The following is a 20,911-nucleotide window of genomic DNA, read 5'->3' on the forward strand; positions in this document are numbered from 1 at the left end:
CTGTCAGAGGCCAGGGTCTGCTCTCATGTACGGCAGCCTGTTAGCTGCTCCACAGAGCCTAGCCTAGCATGCCCCGTCCCGCCTCCAGACACGCCCCCTGCACTGAGGCTTGGGGTGGGGGGCAGCCCAGGGCTGTATCTGCCTGGGGGTGTGGGGTGGCTTCTCTCCCAGGCAAGGCACTTGTAGCTAGTGGGACCTTTCCCTTGCATCAAAGAAAGGCGGCAGCAAGTGTCAATTCTAGCCTGAAATATGTCATGCCTAGATCTTGCCCTCTCTCCAGCCCCTTGAGACATTTCAAATCTTTGGAGTTTTAGGCTGGAACAGCCAAAAAAAAAAAAAAAAAATCCAATTTTTTTTAAGGCTCATTTAAATGGAAATAGGAAGACAGGAAAAGAATGACAGAATATAATGATGTGCGGTAGCAATCCAGCAGCAGCGACGTTTGGAATTAGCTGCCGAAAGATGCCCCCCCAGCATTACATTAGCCGAGCGCAGGAGCCAGGCGTCTCAGCTGGGTCACTGCATCTGGGAAAGGAAATGGAAGGCAAAAAAATAATAACAATCATAATAAAAGGCAAAGCGGCTTGCAGGGGCTTATTAACTGTTAAAAAAATTTATTAAAATGTCCAGCAATACAGAAACGCAGAGTGTCATGGATGCCACGGGAGGCTGGGGATACAGGACACTGCGGTCACATCGCAAACAGCAGAGACGGGAAAGCGGCTGGCTGCGTTGTCACGCGCACACACGCACACACCAAATCAACCCGAATAAATGACGACAAACGGAAAAAAAAAACCCATCCCAAAACAAACCGGGAGGGCCTCGATCCTGCAAAGGCATTGGGACCGATTCTGTCAACCTTGGGGGAAATTCAGCCCCCTCCCCGTGCGAAACGCCTGGCACGAGGCCTATGGGCCGTGCGAGGCTACGACTGCTCTGGAGCTGAAGGTGTCATTTGCAATGAGCCGTGGCAGCGCTAGCAGCGGGACGGCCCAGCTGGCCCGAGGGTGAGCCCATCTGAGGTGCTAGGTAACACTCGCAGGGCTACACTTCCATTCCTAGTGCACTGGCGTGATTGGGTGCAGCCAGGCCAGCTGGAAATAACACCTCCAGCTCCGGCACAGACCCCCCCCCCTTGGTGTAAATCAGTCCAGCTCGTTTGGATGTAAGGCAGAGGCAGTGGGGTCTAGTGGACAGGACTGGGGAGGGCGGGTTCTAGTCCTGCCTCTGCCTTGCGGGGAGTCACTTCCCCCCTCGGGGCCTCTGCTTCGCCTTCTGCCCTTTGTCTAGTCAGGCTGTGAGCTGTGTGGAGCTGGGCCAGCTCTGCTGTGCAGTGCCCGGCACAAGGGGCCCAATCTCAGTTGGGGACTCCAGGTGCTGCCATCCAAAACAGGAGACTCTCAGTTTGGATCGGTGCACAGTCCTTGTGCCGACCTCTGTCCACAGCTCAACTTCACCCCTTGGGTAAGTTCCCTATTGCTCGAGGAGTCCCCTTGAAATCGGCCAGGCAGCTCCAGTGATGGTGGCAGAATCGAGCCCTTACGCACTGGGGTAACTTTACTCACACAAGCAGCCCCGCTGAAGTCAATGGGGCCAGAGCCCCAGATGGTGTAGATCAGCCCAGCTCCACTGGAGTCAACGGACCAGATCTGCAGCTGGTATAAACTGGTGTCGCTCCACCAGTGCTGATTTACCTCCGCTGAGGGCCTGGCCCGAGGGGACTGCTCAGGTCACATGTTTGTAAGATCAGTGTTTTAAAATGGCAAAGGAAACGAAAAGCAGGCCCTGGATCCCTGGTACGTCTGTCCTGGGGCGGGGGCTGGAGCCAGGAAGAACCGTCAGCACAGAAAGAAAGTGTAACTGGGCCGCCTGCTGCCTACGCTATCAGACCCAATGGGGAAGGGACGGAAAGGCGAGAACAGACCCCGCCCTGGACGGTTTCCGTTTGTTTTCTATTGAGAAGCGTCCCAACACCAGAGCAATACTGGATCTCAAGGGCCGCCTGCTCCCCCTTGGCTTTCCTACGGTGCGTTTTCTACCCGTTGCCTCTTGCCCCGGGGAAAGGAAGATAGCAAAGAAAACAAAGGCAGATGGAAGGGGAAGGATTCCGAGTTGATCACTGCGTTGTAACCTGTCGGTGGCTGGGATTGCTTTCCTCTCCCGGTCTGTCGGGGAGACCGAAGCTGGAAAAGCATCGTCAGCCACTGGGCTCCTACGGGAACTGCCCTTGGTTTGAGTAAGGACGGTCGTTTTCGAATACTGAGAAACCTTCAGTGCTGTGAGTGTGAGCGTGCGTCCTGCTCTGAGCTTCTGCACTTCTAGCCAGTCAGGAAACCACTGGATCCGAAAGGAAGAGAACGGAACATAGATGCCACTGGGGGAGGAGCGGAAGAGGGGGCCTGGTAGGGAGGGGACTATAGGGACCTGCTACTTGGGAGGCGGGGGGGAAAGGAAGGGGGAGTTGGTTATTAAAAAACTGGAGTCTCCCTTGCAGAAGGCCAGTGGGATTGGGGATGAGGAGTCACACTGGGGTCTTGCCCAGAAGAGGAGCCCAAGCAAAGGAGCCAGAGATGGGGAGGGGAACTGTCTGTCCTGCCTCCCTGGGAACACGGGCCAGATCCCAGCTGGAGTGAATCCGCCCGGCTCCACTGGTACAGCGGGTACATCTCCGTTCCCACAACACCCCCCCCCGCAGTAAGTCTCAGAGGCCGGGCTCTGAGACTCGCTGCCGCGGGGTTGTTTTGCCGTGTAGACATACCAAACCGGGCCAGAGCCCCCCGTCCCCCCACCGGTGTGAATCGGTGTAAAGCCACTGAAGTTGACACTAGCTGAGGATCAGGCCCTGCACGGCCGTGCTAGGACAGTCTGGACCCGTCCTGAGAGCCTGGCCTGGCCTCTGCGCTCAGAGGGAGCCCGGATGGGTGGAGCCCAGCGACTGGACCCTGCGTGGTGCCGAGCGGCTCCTGGACGGACTGAGCACCAGCAGGGTCAAGGCCGTGTGTACGCACAGAGGGACACAAACGCACACACACGCACCCCCCCAGGTACACGGGCGACGGGGGCGTCCTTAAGGAATGAAAGCAAAGGGGTTTAGAAAAGGGGGGCTGGGGGGGTCAGTAAAAGTTGCCCTTTCCCATCACACACACGTGCCCGGCTCATCCCGGGGCGGGGAGGAGGGGAGGGGACTTGTGCTTGCTCGTCTCCAACCTCTAGAAGTAGTTGCCTTCCTCCATCCAGTCCAACTGGAGCTGCTTCCTGTGTTTTCTCCGCTCCTTGCGGGAGTTGTGGTGGTGGCGCGGGTGGTTGTGGTGGCGGCGGTGGTGGCGCCGGGTTCTGTGGGACCTTCTGGCTAACAGAGGCAAGGAGGAGAAGGAGGAGGCACGTTACCGCAGGGCTAAGCCACAAACACCCCCCACCCCCGGGGGTCGAGGATAGGAGACAAATCCTAGACCAGGGCTGGGGAAACCCCCACCCCTCCCATGGAGGTGCTGCGGGGTGGGGCTGAGGGGCGCTGCACTGCGACAGGTGGCAACTTTGGGACGGGCCAGCAGACGAAGGCTCGTCTTCACTGCAGTATTAGCTGGAGGTAGAGCTCCAGTGTGGCCCCACCCCAACTCCCGGCCACACACGCACACAGCTTTAGTCCAGGCTAAGTGGCGCTTTAAACTGGAGTGAGCTGACCCAGGCATGTGTGCGCGGATGCAGCCCAGCAGCTGCTAGCCCAACCCCTTTGCGCAGCTCCAGCGCTGGTGCGCGGTGCGGTCACGCTCATTTGAGTGGAGGGACGCGCCCGAATCGGCAGTGAAGGCAAGGCCTGAGGGCTACCTCCGGTGCAGCCACTTCTGGGGTGGAACGCAGCAGCTGCTCAGCATTCTCCATTTGAGAGCGCAGGGCAGGGTAGACATGGAGAGACGCCCCTGGGATCTAGCCAGGACATTGGGGCTATATGCCTCCTCCCTCCAGGGAAGGGGCTTGGTGTTTCACGTGTGATGGGGCGCTGGCTCGGCACTGAGCCAGAGGGATCAGCCCTGTGCTCGGGAACCCCCAGCACGGCTACCTCCAGCGCCCAGAGTAACGGTGGGTTTGTCTATAGAGAAGTGCCCCCTCCCCCAGCCCCCATGGGAAGGGATGGGGAGCCGGCACTAACGTTTTGTGCAGAGGATTTTTGGTCTGTCCCACTTCCCGTTGCTGTGGCACTTGATGGTGGGGACGTGCCTCTGGGTGAAGCCATCCTCGCACTGGTACCGGGCAGTCGAGTGGATACTGTACTTCTCCTTCTGCTTGCCGACGGGGAAGGCGTTCTCCACGGCCGGGGGCGGCCCGCACAGCACTGCACAGGGGACAAGCCGCAGGCGTGGTTACAAGAGAGCCGGGGCATAGGGGCTGCGGACGGTGCTCTCCGTTGGATGCAAACGGGTCATGGCCTGTGGGCTGCTGGCAGGATACCAGAACAGCCCTTGATTGGGCAAAGCGCAGGCACCAGAGGCCCTACACCGGTGCAAACAACCAGCTTTTGGACTCAGCTGGAGAGCTGCCTTTCCCCCCCGCCATCCAAGTTCATGGAGTTTGGGGAGGGTCAGCCAGACCCACTTCACTGCACTTCGCAGGTTTCTCAGCTCCACTGCCCCGGGCTATGGATGGAGGCTGGACTTAGCAAGAGGTGGGGCTGGGTTTGGGACCGCGGGGCATTAGCAGAGCTGCACGTGGGGAGCCCAGGGCTAGGAGTGCAGGGGTTTCACTGAGGCTGCCAGTCAGTGGGACCCAATGGTGCTGGTGGGATAAACCCTATTTTCTGTGCAGTATCTGAGCTCCTCACAATGCAATGCTCACAGCACCTCCCAGGGCAGGGCTGGGCTATTATTCCCATTGTACAGATGGGGAACTGAGGCCCAGACAGGCCTAGAGCCGGACCATTCAATGTATTTAAGTGCCTAAAGATGCAGATAGATTCTTCTGAAAACCCCACTAGGTGCCTAACTCCCATTGGTTTCAGTACCTTGACAAATCCAACGCTAAGTGACTCACCCACGGAGCCCATGGCGGGGCAGGGACTAAAACCCAGCACAGGGCCCTGAGCACTGGTCCCTGAACAGCTGGCAGAATAACCCAGGCCCTGCCCCCCTACAGCAGCCAAGGGGCCCACGTGGTCCAGTAGCGTGCCTCCCGCAGTGCACGAGACCAGATGCCTTCAGAGGAAGGTGTAACTGTGGCAGAGCCCAAGGAGGAAGATGGAGCAGAACCTGGGCGCATCTACCCAGCATCTGCCCAGTCACCCTGTCCTGTCCTTAAACGCCTGTTCAGAGCCTTCCTGCTTCCTCCATTCTATCAGGCTCCCTGTGAAATACGGCCGTTGTCTCCCGCTCTGCCCGGCAGTTCCACCGCACTGCTTATATAATACAGAACGGTTCAGGAAGCTGCCGGCGGCTGCTGTATAAATCCAATCTATGGAGAGGGCTCCTTTGACAGATTTGCGCCAAGGTGTTGCGGAGGATTTACATATTTAATTAATGGCCTTATCGGGACAGATATATCATTACATACGGTGGCTGGGATTTTGGAGCGTCTTTCTCTGGCTCGGCGGGAACAGCTGGAGGTTAATATAACTTTCAAGATAAGGAATGAGAACTTAATAGTTTTAATGGTGGCCTATTAAGCAAATTAAAGCAGAGGGGGAAGAATTAAGCAGTAGAAAAACCGAGATTAAGCGAGGTTCTTTGGATTTCCTTTGTCGAGGGGCGAAATGGGCAGCAAAAGGGAACGAGGAGGGGAAAGTCGCCTGTGACTTGGGTGCTTTCTTTACCGTCTAGCCCGCATCTGATTTGCCTCCTTCCACTGAGAGGCAGCACGAATCCATGCAGAAATCTCTATCCGGGGAGGGGGAGCGCTGGATTTACAGCCATAAAATGGGTCTGGCTGGCAAACAGCAAAACTCTCCTCTGAGGGGGATTAGATTGAATGCAGCAGGGCTGGCACTGACAGGCCCTCAAAATTCATGACCCGTCCCCCAAATCAGGAGGTTGGCTTAAAAATCAGGTTCTTTTTCATTTGCCTCCTGAGATCTGAGACTTTTGGAGCCCTATTTTCCTGCTCTTCTCTGCAGCTGAGAGGGCTAACATGTCACTTTAGAAAAGAAAAGAAACCCGAGATTCTCACATGACTCCAGGAGCTGGGGCTTGAAGAAAACCACTAAGTATCGCGAGTTTCTCAGTGAACAGTGAGAGTTGGAAAAGCACCGCACTTCTAAGCCGACCTCATCAGCTAGAGTCCCTGGGCTGCCCCACCCTGCAGCACTGACCTCTTTGGCTCCCTGCCTGCACCCCCCTGCTGTGGGGTCAGGGTGCCTGGAAGTCACCCCTCTGTTTCAACAGGGCCCATCTCAGCCCGGAGTCAGACTGTGCCCTGAAGGAAGCCACAGCCAAGGGCTACTGCTGGAGCTCGCTAGGACGGGGTTAATTTAATTCTGCATTGTTCTCAGTGGGGGAGGGGAGAAGGGACTTCTCATTGTTCTCAACGGGAGCTGCTGACTTTTGCAGCCAGCCAGCCCACCACCCACCCACTCCCTCACTCACTCCCACTGGCTCACCAGTTACAAACCAAGCCAATTTATAGTTCCATTAGCCCCACCCCTCTTTCCCATTCAGCCAATCAGAGGCTGACCCTGGTCACTTGCCAGGAGGAGCTGCCTCCCCTCCTGCTCCCAGCCAGCAGCAGCTGGGGGAGTCTGGGGGTGGGAAGGCAGGAGGGGGCTCGGGGGGGCCCCGTGGGCGAGGGGGCTGTGGTGGGGTTACCGGTGCCTTTCTTGCAGATGTAGGGCAGGTTGTAGTTGCAGGGGACGTCGTTCCACTTGCCGATCTCGTGGGACACCAGCACCACGCAGTCCTCGCCGCCCGCGAAGAAGTTGTCGGGCTGGTTCTCCCGCCAGTTCTCGTATTGCTGGTGGGAAAGACAGTGGCAATCACACCCCCTGCCTGCGTCCCCGCCCCTCTGCCCTGCAGGGACCCTCCGCACCGCCCTCCGCAGGGCAAAGCGGGGGCAGCAGCCAGGGTGGGAGTCCCTTGGAGCAGGGCAGAGGCTGCCCCAAGCCCTGGCCGGGCCCCCCTCCATTTACACTAGTGATGGTTTATTCCAGGGGGTCTCCCAGAAATCAGGGGGGGGTTGAGCCAGCTGCTGGCCAGACTCACCATGTGGTGTCCTGCACCGAGAGCTGTCTTAGGCATCCCGCTGCTCGGGGCTGTTCGCCCCGCCCCGCCCCGCCTCTCCCCCCGTGGTTCGGCTGGGTTGTATCCCCCCTGCCCAAACTCAAGGTGATGCCCCTGTGAGCCAGAGGCAGCGGCTCGCCTGGCTGGGCCAGAGCGGGGTCTCTGGGGGTGGAGGGGAGAGGCCAGGCCCGCGGTCACACGCTCACACGTGCTGTCTTGCACAGACACCCACACACAATCACAGGTTAGCACACACTCATGCACTCTCACACCTGTGTGCACACCCATGCTTACACAGTGACACACACACACACACACACATTCATGTGCACACTCACACTTGCACACATTGGCACACGTGTGCACACTCATGCACACTGAACCCGCCACGCACTCTGAAACCTCCCAGTCCCCTCCCTCTTTCTCTTCCATATTCCTCAGATGCGCACACATTCACACTCACCCCCCCGTGATTCCCGGCATGCACTGCCTTGCACGCTCTCCCCCCTACCTCACCAGTCCCCTTTACAGTAAATATGCCCAATGGTCTGTGATGGGATGTTAGATGGGTGGGATCTGAGTTACTACAGAGGATTCTTTCCTGGGTGTCAGGCTGGTGAGTCTTGCCCACATGCTCAGGGTTTAACTGATTGCCATATTTGGGGTCGGGAAGGAATTTTCCTCCAGGGCAGATTGGCAGAGGCCCTGGAGGTTTTTCGCCTTCCTCTGCAGCGTGGGGCACGGGTCACTTGCTGGAGGATTCTCTGCACCTTGAGGTCTTTAAACCACGATTTGAGGACTTCAATAACTCAGACATAGGTTAGGGGTTTGTTACAGGAGTGGGTGGGTGAGATTCTGTGGCCTGCATTGTGCAGGAGGTCAGACTAGATGGTCATAATGGTCCCTTCTGACCTTAAAGTCTATGAGTCTATGTGCACGTTCCCAAGCAGGGCCCAAGTGGCCAACGGGCATTTTATAACCCCGATCCCTTGGGCCAGGACTGGATCGAACAGGACAATGCCATGCTGGGGCCTGGGGCAGCGAAGGGTCCCTGAGCCAAGGTGCTCCCTGCCAGAGGTGCTTCAAACTCACCAGGCCTGTGTTATCCGTCCACTGGAAATCCTGCTCCACAATCCGGTCATTGAGCCCGATCCAGGTGTTCTCGTGCCCAAAGCCTGGGAAGAGTCACACAAGAGACACACGTGACTGTCTCAGAGGGACTGGAGCCCAAGTCATTGCATAGGGAGCAGCTGTGCAACACAACCAGGAAAGCACTTGCTAGAGCTGATCACTGTTCTTGGCAGGGATCACATTAAATGCTACTGGATGGTACATTCCAGGGCACTAGAACCTGGCACCGAGCTCTGCTTCTCTTCCTGTGCTAAGCTGTGTAATACTAGACAGCTAGTGTGTCATGCTCCACCCCAGTGATGGCTGCATTTCCGTGATGGGTGATATTTACCTATTGATTTACCAACTGCACCCAGAGTCTACCTGGGGCACTTCTGCTGGATGGGTCTGTGGCTTTTCATCCGTAGACCTCAATGCACTTTCAAAAATTGTGTAAGTGTCATTTTACAAATGGGGAAACTGAGGCACAGAGCAGGGCTGTGACTGGCCCAATGTCACACACTGAGTCCAGTGATAGAGCTGGGAATAGAACCCAGGAGTCCTGACCTCCAGCTCTCAGGTCTAACACCAGAGCTTGGGATAAAACCCAGGAGTCCTGATGGCCTGATGTGGACTGAGTTTTGGTGGGGCTCTGCCCAGGTCCCACGCCCCAGGAAACACCAGCGCTGCTGGCACTAATTGAGACGTCAGTGGCAGGGCTGGGAATAGAGCCCCGGGGTCCTGGCTCCCTCTTTGTCATCCCTCCCCACAACAACTCCCATCCTCCCACTGGCTCCTTTGCAGTGGCTGTTGGAGACGGGGCGCTGCCCATGGGCAGGGGGTCCCTCATGCAGGTTTTGTTGGGCTGAGGAAGAATCAGCGGCCAGAGACCTGACCTGCACTGTCGGTGCTCAGATACTACGGAGCCCTTCACCTCCCCCGGCAATGGGGCTGTACAAGACCCGAGAGAGAGACTTGGAACTGGTTTTGTTGTTCAGGGTCATCTGTTCATAGTGGGGCCAATCCTGCAAGAAACCAAGCGCCTCGTAAGAGGGGCTGAGTGCCCTGAATTCCCACTGGCGCCGGTGCTCAGCTCAGCACCTAGCAGGATGTGAGACCAGCCAATTCCTAGCAGCAGGAAGGTCACTGGGCAGCCCATGCCGCGCGCAGGCCTTTCCCGATTGCACAGCGGTGAATGGAAAAGGCAGAGCAGAGACTGAGCAAAGAAGAAAAAATAGAGTCCAACCTTCATTTCCCAGCGTGGCCGGGTCCCCTCTGCAGCACCCGCTCCATAAGAAGCTTTGAACAGACGCCCCTGCCTGCGAAGCGGCGCAGGGACGGCTCCGCGGATGGTTATTTGAATCTGGGCTCTCGGCTGGCAGGTGCACTGGGCGTGGGGAAGAGGTTGGATGGGCGCCAGCTCAGCTCAGGGCTGGAAGAGAGCTGGGGCCTGCCGAGACCTGCGGCAGGCGTGTGTGCAGGGGAGGGGCTGAGCGGAGGAAGAGGCAACAGGAGCTTGGCCAAGCCAAAATGGTTTGTGCATGAGGCTGGATTGAAGCCATTGGAGAACGAAGTCTTCTGTTTAGCTGCAGGCGCAGGCAATGGGGCAGCCCCGTGCCCATGTGCCGGACCCAGCGGGACCCCCTCTAGGGGGGAGCAGGGCACTGAGGTGGCACAATTGGTGCCAATGGGGACGAAGGCTTTATGGTGTGTGTACCCTGAGGCCCAGCAAACTCACTCCACACAGAGCCCTGAGCCACCCATCAGAGAGCAACAAATCCGGGCCATGCTGCCCCATGCCACTTCCCCCCGGCCCCCCAGCAACAGGCGGGATGCTCCGTTTCCATGACGAGCCCCCGAGCCGGCCAGGCCCCCACCGCAGTGCTTTGGCTCTTGGCCCAATGAACGCCCGGCAGAGGAAGGCCTCTCCCAGCCAGAGCGGGTCCGAACACGGAGATGTCAGCACTTGGAGAATCAGAGCAAACCCGAGTGGGTCGGAAATCTCCCCCGAGGCGTCCCACTGGCAAGGTTTTGTGTCAGAAAAATTCCCAAATTTTGTTTCAAAACAAACGTTTTGCTTCAGAATTTCTTTTTTTTCTCCCCATTTTTATATCACCTGCCTTGTTCTGTCCATTATTTCACGCCATGGCAGCAGGGACGGTAGTTCATAAGGCACGTTGTGCGATGCCATATTGTGGCATCATATAACCAGTGGCACTGGAACAATGTGTGTGGGGGGGAGAGTCACTGAACCAAACTGTAAACCCTGTATATGATGGAAACCACTTCAAGCCGGGGGTGCTGCCGTGCCCCCAGCACCCCTAATTCCAGTGCCCCCTCCCGCATCTGGCTGTGTAACCCACCCTCGGTGGGCAGGAAAATGTGCATTTCGGAGTATTCCCCATTCAAAAGGGAGAAGCTCTTGAGAGAAGGGAGTGCTTTCATTTCACAGACAAAAGCAGGACATGATGCAAGGGCTGGGAGCTGAAGTCAGACTGGAGATCAGAGGCGCATTTTACCAGCAAGGGTAATTAACCATGGGAACAGTTCCGCAGGGGAGGTGGTAAATTCTCCATCATTTGGAGGCTTTACATCAAGAGTGGGCGTCTCAGCCACATGTTCTTCAGCTCATGGAAGAGTGAGATTCTCTGGTCTGTGCTTTGCAGGAGGCCGAGCTAGATCATCACAAAACCCCGCTCGTCTGCAGCGCTTTCAGCAGCAGATCCCAGTGCGCTTTACAAAGAGGTCAGGATTCTTATCCCCATTTGACAGATGGGGAAACCGAGGCACGGAGCAGCCATGTGATTTGCCCAAGGTCACCCAGCAGGGCAGTGGCAGAGCCAGGAGGTGACTCTAGGTCTCCTAAGTCCCAGTCCAGATTAGACTGGTCAGACTGGTCCCTTCTGGCCTTGGGAATCAGTCTGAGGTTTCCACGCACGACTAGAACCATTTCCTCAAAATTCCAATGGCCACATTGCACCGGGCGCGGTTTTTGATTCCCTGCGAACCGGCGCCCTCTGAATCCTACTCACGAGGCTTGTGCTCCCGGCAGCGCTGGGATTAGAGGGCCGGGCGCCCGCCTTGGAGGCTTTCTGCAATGCTTAGCCCTGCATCCCTCCGCACATGGCCCCACTACAGAGTTGTGCTGCTCCAACTCGCCTGGGAGAGGATCCTGTATATTTCCCTACAGCGATCTGATGAAAGCAGCGCAACCCTCCTGAGCGTGAACACAGCTATCCGGGGGGGACAGGGTTTATGCCAGTGTAACCGCATCCACACTAGGACACCACCCCAGAACCCGGGCTCTGCCCCGCCACCCTCCCGGCCCACGTCAAGCTACAGGAGAAGGGAAGCACCCTCCCTACTGTTAATGAAGCCGTGCTCCTCTGGCGAGTGGATGCTGGCCAGGTGGCCAGCGCGCCGGCGACAGTCCCGCTCCGCATCCTCCCAGGAGCGCCGATGCGCAAAGTAGCGGTAGCAGTGGCCCTGGAACTTGTGCCAGCCGTGATCGCATCCCTCCGTGTCTGCCGCCAAGTGGGGAGAAATGGAACAGGTTAGCAAATGCCGTCAGCACCCCAGCATCGGCGGTCAGAGCATTGGGGGCAGGAGTCCTGGGTTCTATGCCCAGCTCTGACTGGCTGGGTGGTGCTGGGCCAGTCCCTGGCCCACCCCGTGACTTGATTTCCCCCTCTCTAACTCGGGGAAAATGAGCCGTGACCTGAAGCCCCAACGTCGGCACAGCTCCAGCGCTTGCTGCGTGGAAGTTGCCAGCAGAGCCCAGGTCTGATGAACGCTCGGCAGAGGCGGGTGGATTTTCCACAGAGCGAGTGAGCTGGGAAGGCAGCCAGAGCCCCGTTTCCCATTGCTACGCAATGGTCTGCAGCGTGCCACGGACACAGTCCCACTCCCAGAGGGGAGCAGGCGGCTAATTCCCTGGCCTCAGAGCTGGGGCTCTGCTCACAGGATCTTATTACAAGCGTCCTTGTCTCTGGCAGCCAGGATGACAGCACCTGAGACGAGGCAGGGGCCGTGTGGGTGGTGCCAGGTGGGATGTTGCTGCAGGGAGGTTTCTTTCCTCAGTTCTGGTCTGGGGCTGGCAGGGCTGATGCCGGGGAAGCACAAGCTCTGAATCGCACATGGACCAACCCCAAATCACCCGGAAATTCACTTGAAACTAGAGGTCTGCTCAGTCCAGCCTGGCCCCGAGCCGAGCGCAGCCGAGCTGAACGTGACCTAAGGGCATCGAGACATTTTCAGAACCGACCCAACAGCTCTCCTGAGCCCGTGTCAGCACCGACGCCTCGGCCTGGTGGGGACTCCCGGCTCCCCATCAGCGACCCGTCCCTGGCTGCCTCCTGCCCGTGGAACGGCAGGGCTGAGACCCAACCCTCTTGTGCCGTGCTGTGAATGCTGTGGAGCGAGGGGTGCTGCAACCCGCCCAGCACTCAGCCAAGGGGAAGCGCCTGGGAGGAGCCGCGTGGCCCCTCGCCAGGAAGAGTTATCAGAGACGGGCTGGCTCCAGGGGTCTGGCTGGTCTCAGACCCTCGTACCCGCGTCCTGTTGAGTTTGGGTCGGGCTGCAAGGCTCCGCTTGAAAGTGAGTTTCACATGGCTGCTCGGTCAGGCGTTTCCGTCTGACTGTGTCCATCCCTAGATTCTTATCTATCCACCTCCTAGATCCTGGTCTGTCTGTCTATCCCAACGCCACCATCCAATTCCCCAAATCCTGATCACTCTCTGGCTCGCTCTCCCTCTCTATCAGGCTGTCCGTCTGTCCATCTGTCTTTCTATCCTGCACGCATCACTATGGAACCTGACAGCAAGAGTCTGGGTCCCCTCCTCCCATCTCCAAACTTCGCAGTTTGAGGCCAATCTACAATCAGGTCCCAGGTTCCCAGCCCCCAGAGAGCCCCGCTTGGGCTGGCCCCAAAGCAAACCCCCAGATCCTGATCCCAGATCCAGACCGGATGTGGAACTGCCCTCCCTGGGGCTGGCTCTGATGTAACTCCATCCACTCAAGTGTGGCTAAAGGGGCCGCGGTTCCCAGGATCACACTGCAGGCCGGGCCACGGGATGCCTCGGCTCTTACCTTTCTCGCACAGGCTGTCCCCATAGCTGGGCAGGCAGAGGCAGACGAAGGAGTTTATCTCGTCGATGCAGGTGCCTCCATTCTGACACGGGCTGGACAGGCAGTCGTCAATATCTGCCACGAGAGACACAGCAGCTCAGGGCCCAGCGGCGATACCCCCCTGTGCATTGGGGATGCACACACACACACACACACACACACACACACACATGTATGCACACACACATGCCTGCTCTGCCTGACACACCGAGGCTGACGGCGTGGGCGTTAAAGCCATGGCTCTGGCTGGGGGATGAACTGGTTCTGGGGGCGCCCGGGGCTGCCCCACGGCGGGTATGTGCCGGCAGCTGGGATGCAGCTTCTCTGGGGAGATAAAAGGGCTTTAACGAGCTCTAATGAGGCAGGGTGTCCTACGGAGCACAGCCTCTGCCAGCTTGTCCTGCTGACAGCCCCTGGTGCTGTGGCCCCCAGGATCGGGCCCTGTGCCCGTGGGGCTTGGCCCCAGCCCTCCTTTATTTCTGGGGGGGGGTTCCCGCAGCTCCCTCCCCCATCGTGGAAACCGGAGCTGGGAAAGACCTGTCGGGCCCCATCGGGTGGGGTCGCAGTCCCTGGGGTACAAGCTTCCTGTGGGGCCCCCCAGCAATGGCCTCCCCTCCGCCTCAGAGACCTCCTGCTCTCCAGCCCATTCCACCCCTGTGACACACACACTCCTGCGGCCACCGTCAATTCTCCCCCCTGCCCGCAGCCCAGGCGGATGGTGCCCAGGCCCCGGAGTCTGTCCCCGTGCCCAGGCACTTGGACATGGCTCTCCCTGAACAAGTGCCAGCTGGGGAGCAGGAATTCCCTTCTCCCACTGGCCTGAGCCAGCCCTGCGATAGCCCATCCTGCTCCGGGACCGAGGGACTGGGGGATGGATGGATGGAAGGCAGGGCCACGGCGCCCCGGAACCTGGGATGCCGGATGTCACCTGCAGCAGGACTGGGGAGGATGTGGCTCTGGCTGGAGACGCTTCCTGATACATCGGTATCAGGGGCTTTAGGAACAAACCAACCAATCAACCCCCACTGACTCCTACTCCCAGCCCTCCAGCGCCCTGGCCACCCCAGAGAAAGCACGGCCTGGTCAGCTGCAGATCTGTTCCTAGCTCACCGTGGGGGGTTATGCTGGGGGAGGCTCCCTGTTGGGTTTGCTTTATGGAGAATGCGCCCCTTTAAACAAGGATCTGGGGGGTCCGTAGTCATAGGCAGACACAGAATGTAAAGGGACCTGCTGTATGTCACAGGCCGCCTCCCCCCACACTAACCCCCACAACCGACAAGAGACCAAAGTGTCACAGCCCGTAGGAGACGAGGCTCTGATGTACCACAGGCAGAGAACAGGAGGGACCCAGGTGAACCAGCACCCACGTTCCCCGCAATGGCAGGGAAATGGTTACGTGAGACCCACTCAGATGACCTGCACCCCACGCTGCAGAGGAAGGTGGAACCTCCCGCCCAGCTCCCTGCCCGTCTGACCCGGGGGAAAGTCCTGCCTGACTCCATTCCTGGCGACCGGATAGACCCTGAGCATGTGGGCAAGACCCAGCCAGCCACGCGCCCGGGCGAGGGAATCACTCTGAGCCAGGGACCAGCAGATCCCTCCTCTGCAGCTGGGCAAGGAACCCGAAGGTGCCCAGTCGGATGCCAGCCGAGGCAGCTCACGGGTCGTACGTGCCGCCAGGCTATGAGGTGTGGGGGTGGGGAGCTCAGTTCTCAGCCCGTCGCAGCCTTCAGCTGCCCACGGACGGGATACGCCAGGGCCTCAGTTTAGCAATTTCGGGCGTCACAACAAACGAGGGCAGCCATCTCCCGACGGCGCTGAGGAGCTGGGGCTGCCAGTGGTGGTTGGACGCCACGGTGACGGGCACCTTAGAGAAACCACGGAGAGAGAGAGAGCGACAGACCAGGATCTAGGGCTGGAGATGGATGGATGGATAAACCCACTGTGATCTAGGGATGGAGATAAACAGACAACTAGGAGCCAGGAGCGGGGCTAGCGAAATGATTGATGGGAGAGGATTGAGCTGACGCTGGCTCTTTCAGGCAGGGAAAGGGCACAGCTGGCTGCATCCTAAGTAAGAAATTAAACCCAGAGGATATCAGACGGGCTGATGGTCTCCGTGGAGCAGCTCAGCAGCTGGGACATGCGCCCCCCCTGCTACCCCGCGTTAATATCGACTGGGGCTAGCTCAGCGGCCTCATCCCGACCATGGCCAAATCACAGACACAAGAGAGGGACTTCGGGGGCAGGCCCCGGGCTGTTATTACCGCTGGTCCTGGCCCTCCCCAGTCTGGTCACGTGGGCAAGGGGGGGTGGGAGCGGGTTTGGGATAGGAGTGGGCGCCAGAGATGGCAAAGGGCAGCAGCCCACGAAGAAGCAGAATCCCTGGGTGACCCCAGCACCCCCACAGCGCTCTGCAGTCCCCTCTCGGCGAGACCAAAGGCCACCGGGATGGGACACACAGGCCACCATCTCCTGAGCGACTGGCGGTTCTGGGCGAGGGGTTCAGTGCGGATGGAAGTGAAAGACAAGCAGCAAACAGTGCACGGCTCGCTGCTGATGGCCCTCAGTCCAGACCTGCTCTGCCCATGTGCCAAGGTCCAGACCCACAATGCCCAGCCTGCCCCCCTGCTCTGCCCATGCGCCACAATCCAGACCCACAACGCCCGGCCTGCCCCCTGCTCTGCTCATGTGCCACAATCCAGGCCCACAACGCCCAGCCTGCCCCCTGCTCTGCCCATGTGCCACAGTCCAGACCCACAATTCCTGGCCTGCCTCCCTGCTCTGCCCATGCGCCACAATCCAGACCCACAACGCCCGGCCTGCCCCCTGCTCTGCCCATGTGCCGCGGTCCAGATCCACAACGCCCAGCCTGCCCCCTGCTCTGCTCATGTGCCACAATCCAGACCCACAACGCCCGGCCTGCCCCCTGCTCTGCCCATGTGCCACGGTCCAGACCCACAACGCCCGGCCTGCCCCCTGTGTGACGAACTGGGACTGTTCTTGCTGGGGTGTGGGAATGCTGACAGGGGAGTGTGACTAGGATGGTCTGCATCGGGGGATGGGAGCCGGCCCAAGGGAACATACCTGAGCTTGTAACATGAGAACCCAGGAGGGGGTTGGAGGTCAGATGACTCCGGGGCCCGGGAAACTGAACAAAGGCTGTGGGAGGGGTCGCTGAAGGCAGAGTGCTGGAAGGAGGCGGGAAGGAGGCTGGAGAGATGGCTGGGAGGCAGAGATGGCTCTGACCCCCCAAGGGGGGTGGGCTGGCATGCCCTGGGACCCCAAGCTGGACCTAACTGAGGGGGGTCCTGTTGTCTGTGCCTGCAAGACCTGTCTTGGACTGTATTCCTGTCATCCAAATAAACCTTCTGCTTTACTGGCTGGCTGAGAGTCATGGTGAATCGCAGGAAGCCGGGGGTGCAGGGCCCTGAGTCCCCCAATACTCCGTGACAACTGGTGGCAGCGGTGGGATCTACTGCACCCCGTGGACGGCGCTTACTGCAGTAAGTGACTGGGGAGCAGTAAAACAAAGGGGGATTGACGGGGACCAGGCGTGCTGAAGAGTGGGAGAGAGACGGTTATTACCCCTGGGAGTGTGTGACCAGCGAGAAGGACTTTTGCAGTAACAGGGTCCCCCGGGGGGATCGCAGCGAGTGGTCCCAGGGGCGGAGGAGTCTGCAGCTCGACCCTGGCAGAGAGGTGGTGACCTCGAGAAGGGCTGGCACACTAGGGGTCCCCCTGGGAACTGTGGGGAGCTGTGAGCACACAGGCCGGTGAGTGGCCAGCAGGAAGATGTATGCCAAGCGGCTTAAGAGCGACCTGGTGGAGCTGTGCAAGCAGAGGCGGCTGCGCATTGGGAGGTTCACCAAAGCACAGCTCATTGCCCAGCTGGAGGCGGAAGATCGCGCGAATGAACCGATCCCTGTGTCTCAGGGAAGCAGCCTGGCAAATGCAGCGCAGGCACCAGTGTCTGTCCCAGCTGGGAGTGGTCAGCCGGCTGCTGAGGGCTTCCCGAGACCCCTCCTTCCTATGCCTAGGGGAAGGGTGGGGAGGAGCCCAGCAAATACCGAAGGCGCCGTGGCCCCCCCGGCCAGCAGGGGACCCTCCCGGCGAAGCTCGCCGGCCAGCAGAGGATCCTCCCGGCGACGTTCGGCATCCGGGGAGCGGAATTGGCTGGAATGGGAGAAAGAGCTAAAACTGAGAGAGCTGGAGGATCGTGAACGACAGAGACAGCATGAACGGGAGGAGAAAGAGAGACAGCATCAGCGTGAAGAGAGACAGCGTCAGCAGGAACGGGAGGAGAATGAGAGACAGAGACAGGAGAATGAGAGACAGCGTCAGCATGACCTGGAACTGGCGAGATTGAAGGGCAGCGAACCCCCGGCTGCGGTGAGTGAGGGGGGACCCAGGACTGCACGGAGCTTTGATAAGTGCATCATGGCCCCATACAAGGAGGGGGAGGACATGGATGACTTCCTGGAGGCCTTTGAGACGGCCTGCGAACTGCACCGGGTTGATCCCGCGGACAGACTCCGGGTCCTTACCCCCTTACTGGACCCCAAATCCGTGGCATTGTACCGCCAACTGGGAGAGGCAGAGAAAGGGGACTACGAACTATTCAAAAAGGCCCTGCTACGTGAGTTTGGGCTGACTCCTGAGATGTACCGGGGAAGGTTCCGGAGTCAAGATAAAACCCCTGAGATCTCATATCTGCAACTAGCCGTCCGCATGGAAAGATACGCCAGCAAGTGGGCTGGTGGGGCCCAGACGAAGGAGGACCTGATTAAACTGCTGGTACTGGAGCAACTGTATGAGCGGTGCCCATCCGACCTGAGGCTGTGGTTGGTGGACAGAAAGCCAGAGAACCCGCGACACGCCGGGCAGCTGGCTGATGAGTTTGTAAAGAGCCGGTCAGGGGGTGGCAGGGAGGAGCCCCAAAGGAACAGGCCCGCCGTGATGCAGAGAGAGAGTCACCCTGGGACCTCCCAAAGAGGGAATATGGGGAATCCCCTCCCACGGGGAATGCCCAGCGTCAGGGACAACCGACCGGCTCGAGGGGACCCACGGGACATGAGCTGCTATTACTGCGGCCGAAGAGGCCACGTTCGGGCCCAGTGCCCCAAGCTCAAGGACAGACTGAGCAGACCGAACCCGCATAGGGTTAACTTGGTAGAGGCCCAGACGGACGAGGGGCAGGCCTCTCACGCAAGAGGGGCTGGCAGCTTATCAACTGCTCAAGAGAGAGAAGGGCCCCAGGCCAGCTCCTCTAGGGGGCTGGATGCCCCAGACTCAGAGTTTTTGGTTTATACGGTGGGCGCGGGGCTGTCCCTCCGGAGAGAGTACCTTGTTCCCCTGGAGGTGGATGGGAGGAAGGTCAATGGATACTGGGATACGGGCGCAGAGGTGACGCTGGCCCGGCCCGAGGTGGTGGCCCCAGATCAGGTGGTGCCCAACTCCTACCTGACCCTGACGGGGGTGGGCGGAACACCAGTCAAAGTGCCCGTGGCAAGGGTACACCTGAAGTGGGGGGCCAAGGAGGGCCCCAAGGATGTGGGGGTACACCCGTATTTGCCCACTGAGGTATTGATGGGGGGGGACCTGGAGAACTGGCCAGGCAACCCCCAAAAGGCACTGGTTGTGACCCGCAGTCAGAGCCGGCGAGGGGCCCTGCGCCCTGGCCTTGGGGGGGGTGCCTTGCCTGAGGCGCAGGACCCTAACCTGGTGGGGAGGGAACGCCCAGGGACGCGGCTCAGGGAGGCTGCAGCTTCGGACCCAGCGGGCGAGAAAGAGCAGGTGGCCATCCCCGTCCCAGCTGCTGAGTTCCAGGCCGAGTTACAGAGAGATCCCTCCTTGCGGAAGATAAGGGACCTGGCCGACCTCAATGCGGTACAGACCATGGGACGAGGTGGCCGGAAAAGATTCCTGTGGGAGAAGGGGTTCCTGTACCGAGAATGGGCTCCCCCAGGGAAAATGGAGTCAGGGGGGATCAGGAGGCAGCTGGTGGTACCCCAGAAGTATCGCCGCCAGCTGCTGTGCCGGGCCCATGATATTCCCCTCTCAGGGCACCAGGGAACCTGGCATACCCAGCAGAGGCTGCTACGGAGCTTTTACTGGCCTGGGGTCTTTGTTACTGTCCGACAGTACTGCGGATCCTGTGACCCTGTCAGAGGGGGAGGAAGGCCTGGGACAAGGGGAAAACAGCTTTAGGACCCTTGCCCAGCATAAAGGATCCTTTCCGGAGGGTGACCAAGGTTAAAAGGGCGGCTCTAAACCAAGAGAGCCCAAAGCACAGACCTCCAGACTGGAGCGCTGGGAGAAGACCACAGCCCAGTTGGAGCCCCAGAGGTATGGGGGTGGGAAAAGGGCACAGGCCGCATAAACCTTCCCACATGCGAACTGCGAGTGCCATCAAGCACCCCCGACCTAAGGGGGGGCGTGGAACGGAAGGGGCCTGGTGTAACTCCCACCAAGGAACTGGAGGGATGCGGGGGCATCCATGGGAACGGGGGTAGGTTCGAACTTCCCCAGGTCACTGGCTAAAGTGACCCTGCTCAGTTCGGTCTAGAAGGGGGGAGAGATGTGACGAACTGGGACTGTTCTTGCTGGGGTGTGGGAATGCTGACAGGGGAGTGTGACTAGGATGGTCTGCATCGGGGGATGGGAGCCGGCCCAAGGGAACATACCTGAGCTTGTAACATGAGAACCCAGGAGGGGGTTGGAGGTCAGATGACTCCGGGGCCCGGGAAACTGAACAAAGGCTGTGGGAGGGGTCGCTGAAGGCAGAGTGCTGGAAGGAGGCGGGAAGGAGGCTGGAGAGATGGCTGGGAGGCAGAGATGGCTCTGACCCCCCAAGGGGGGTGGGCTGGCATGCCCTGGGACCCCAAGCTGGACCTAACTGAGGGGGGCCCTGTTGTCTGTGCCTGCAAGACCTGTCTTGGACTGTATTCCTGTCATCCAAATAAACCTTCTGCTTTACTGGCTGGCTGAGAGTCATGGTGAATCGCAGGAAGCCGGGGGTGCAGGGCCCTGAGTCCCCCAATACTCCGTGACACCCTGCTCTGCCCATGTGCCACGGTCTAGACCCACAACGCCTGGCCTGCCCCCTGCTCTGCCCATGTGCCACTGTCCAGACCCACAACGCCCAACCTGCCCCCTGCTCTGCCCATGTGCCACGGTCCAGACCCACAATGCCCCTGGGGCTCCCACACAGTTCCCATGCACCTTAGTATGGACCTGTAGCCCTAGGAGGCCTCTCCCATTGCTGTAGGCCCCATTGGGCCCCAGCACCCCACCTGCCCCGAGTGTGATGGACACAAGCCGCTGTCTGCCGATGGGGACACCCCGCTGGAGGAAGCTACTTTAGGCCCAGAGCATGATGAGAACAGAGACTACCCCCTCGCAGTGGGGTGGGGCAGGCTGATCCCTCCCCAGGCCGCCGCCCCACGGGATCCCAGAAGTGGGGTGAGGTG

The 20,911-nt window shown here is 59.4% G+C and overlaps 1 protein-coding gene across 6 annotated transcripts in view; it reads right to left on the bottom strand.

Annotated features, from left to right (window-relative positions):
* Window positions 1-415: 415 nt before the first annotated feature.
* NCAN (neurocan) overlaps window positions 416-20,911 on the bottom strand; it is an 83,645-nt gene continuing 63,149 nt past the window's right edge. The window contains exons 10-16 of one of the 6 annotated variants that reach the window (XM_065578691.1): window positions 13,401-13,514; window positions 11,678-11,836; window positions 8,295-8,377; window positions 6,792-6,936; window positions 4,151-4,333; window positions 3,211-3,348; window positions 416-525 (exon numbers count right to left, since the gene is read on the bottom strand). In XM_065578691.1, coding sequence (XP_065434763.1) covers window positions 482-525; window positions 3,211-3,348; window positions 4,151-4,333; window positions 6,792-6,936; window positions 8,295-8,377; window positions 11,678-11,836; window positions 13,401-13,514 — 866 coding nt within the window. In that variant the 3' untranslated portion in view covers window positions 416-481. Of the gene's footprint in view, window positions 526-601; window positions 3,353-4,150; window positions 4,334-6,791; window positions 6,937-8,294; window positions 8,378-11,677; window positions 11,837-13,400; window positions 13,515-20,911 lie in introns of those variants that run through there. The other 5 variants (XM_065578695.1, XM_065578692.1, XM_065578694.1 and 2 more) reach the window with 5 other exon arrangements.

Source organism: Chrysemys picta, chromosome 25, assembly GCF_011386835.1.
Source record: "Chrysemys picta bellii isolate R12L10 chromosome 25, ASM1138683v2, whole genome shotgun sequence".
NCBI lineage: Eukaryota > Metazoa > Chordata > Testudines > Emydidae > Chrysemys > Chrysemys picta.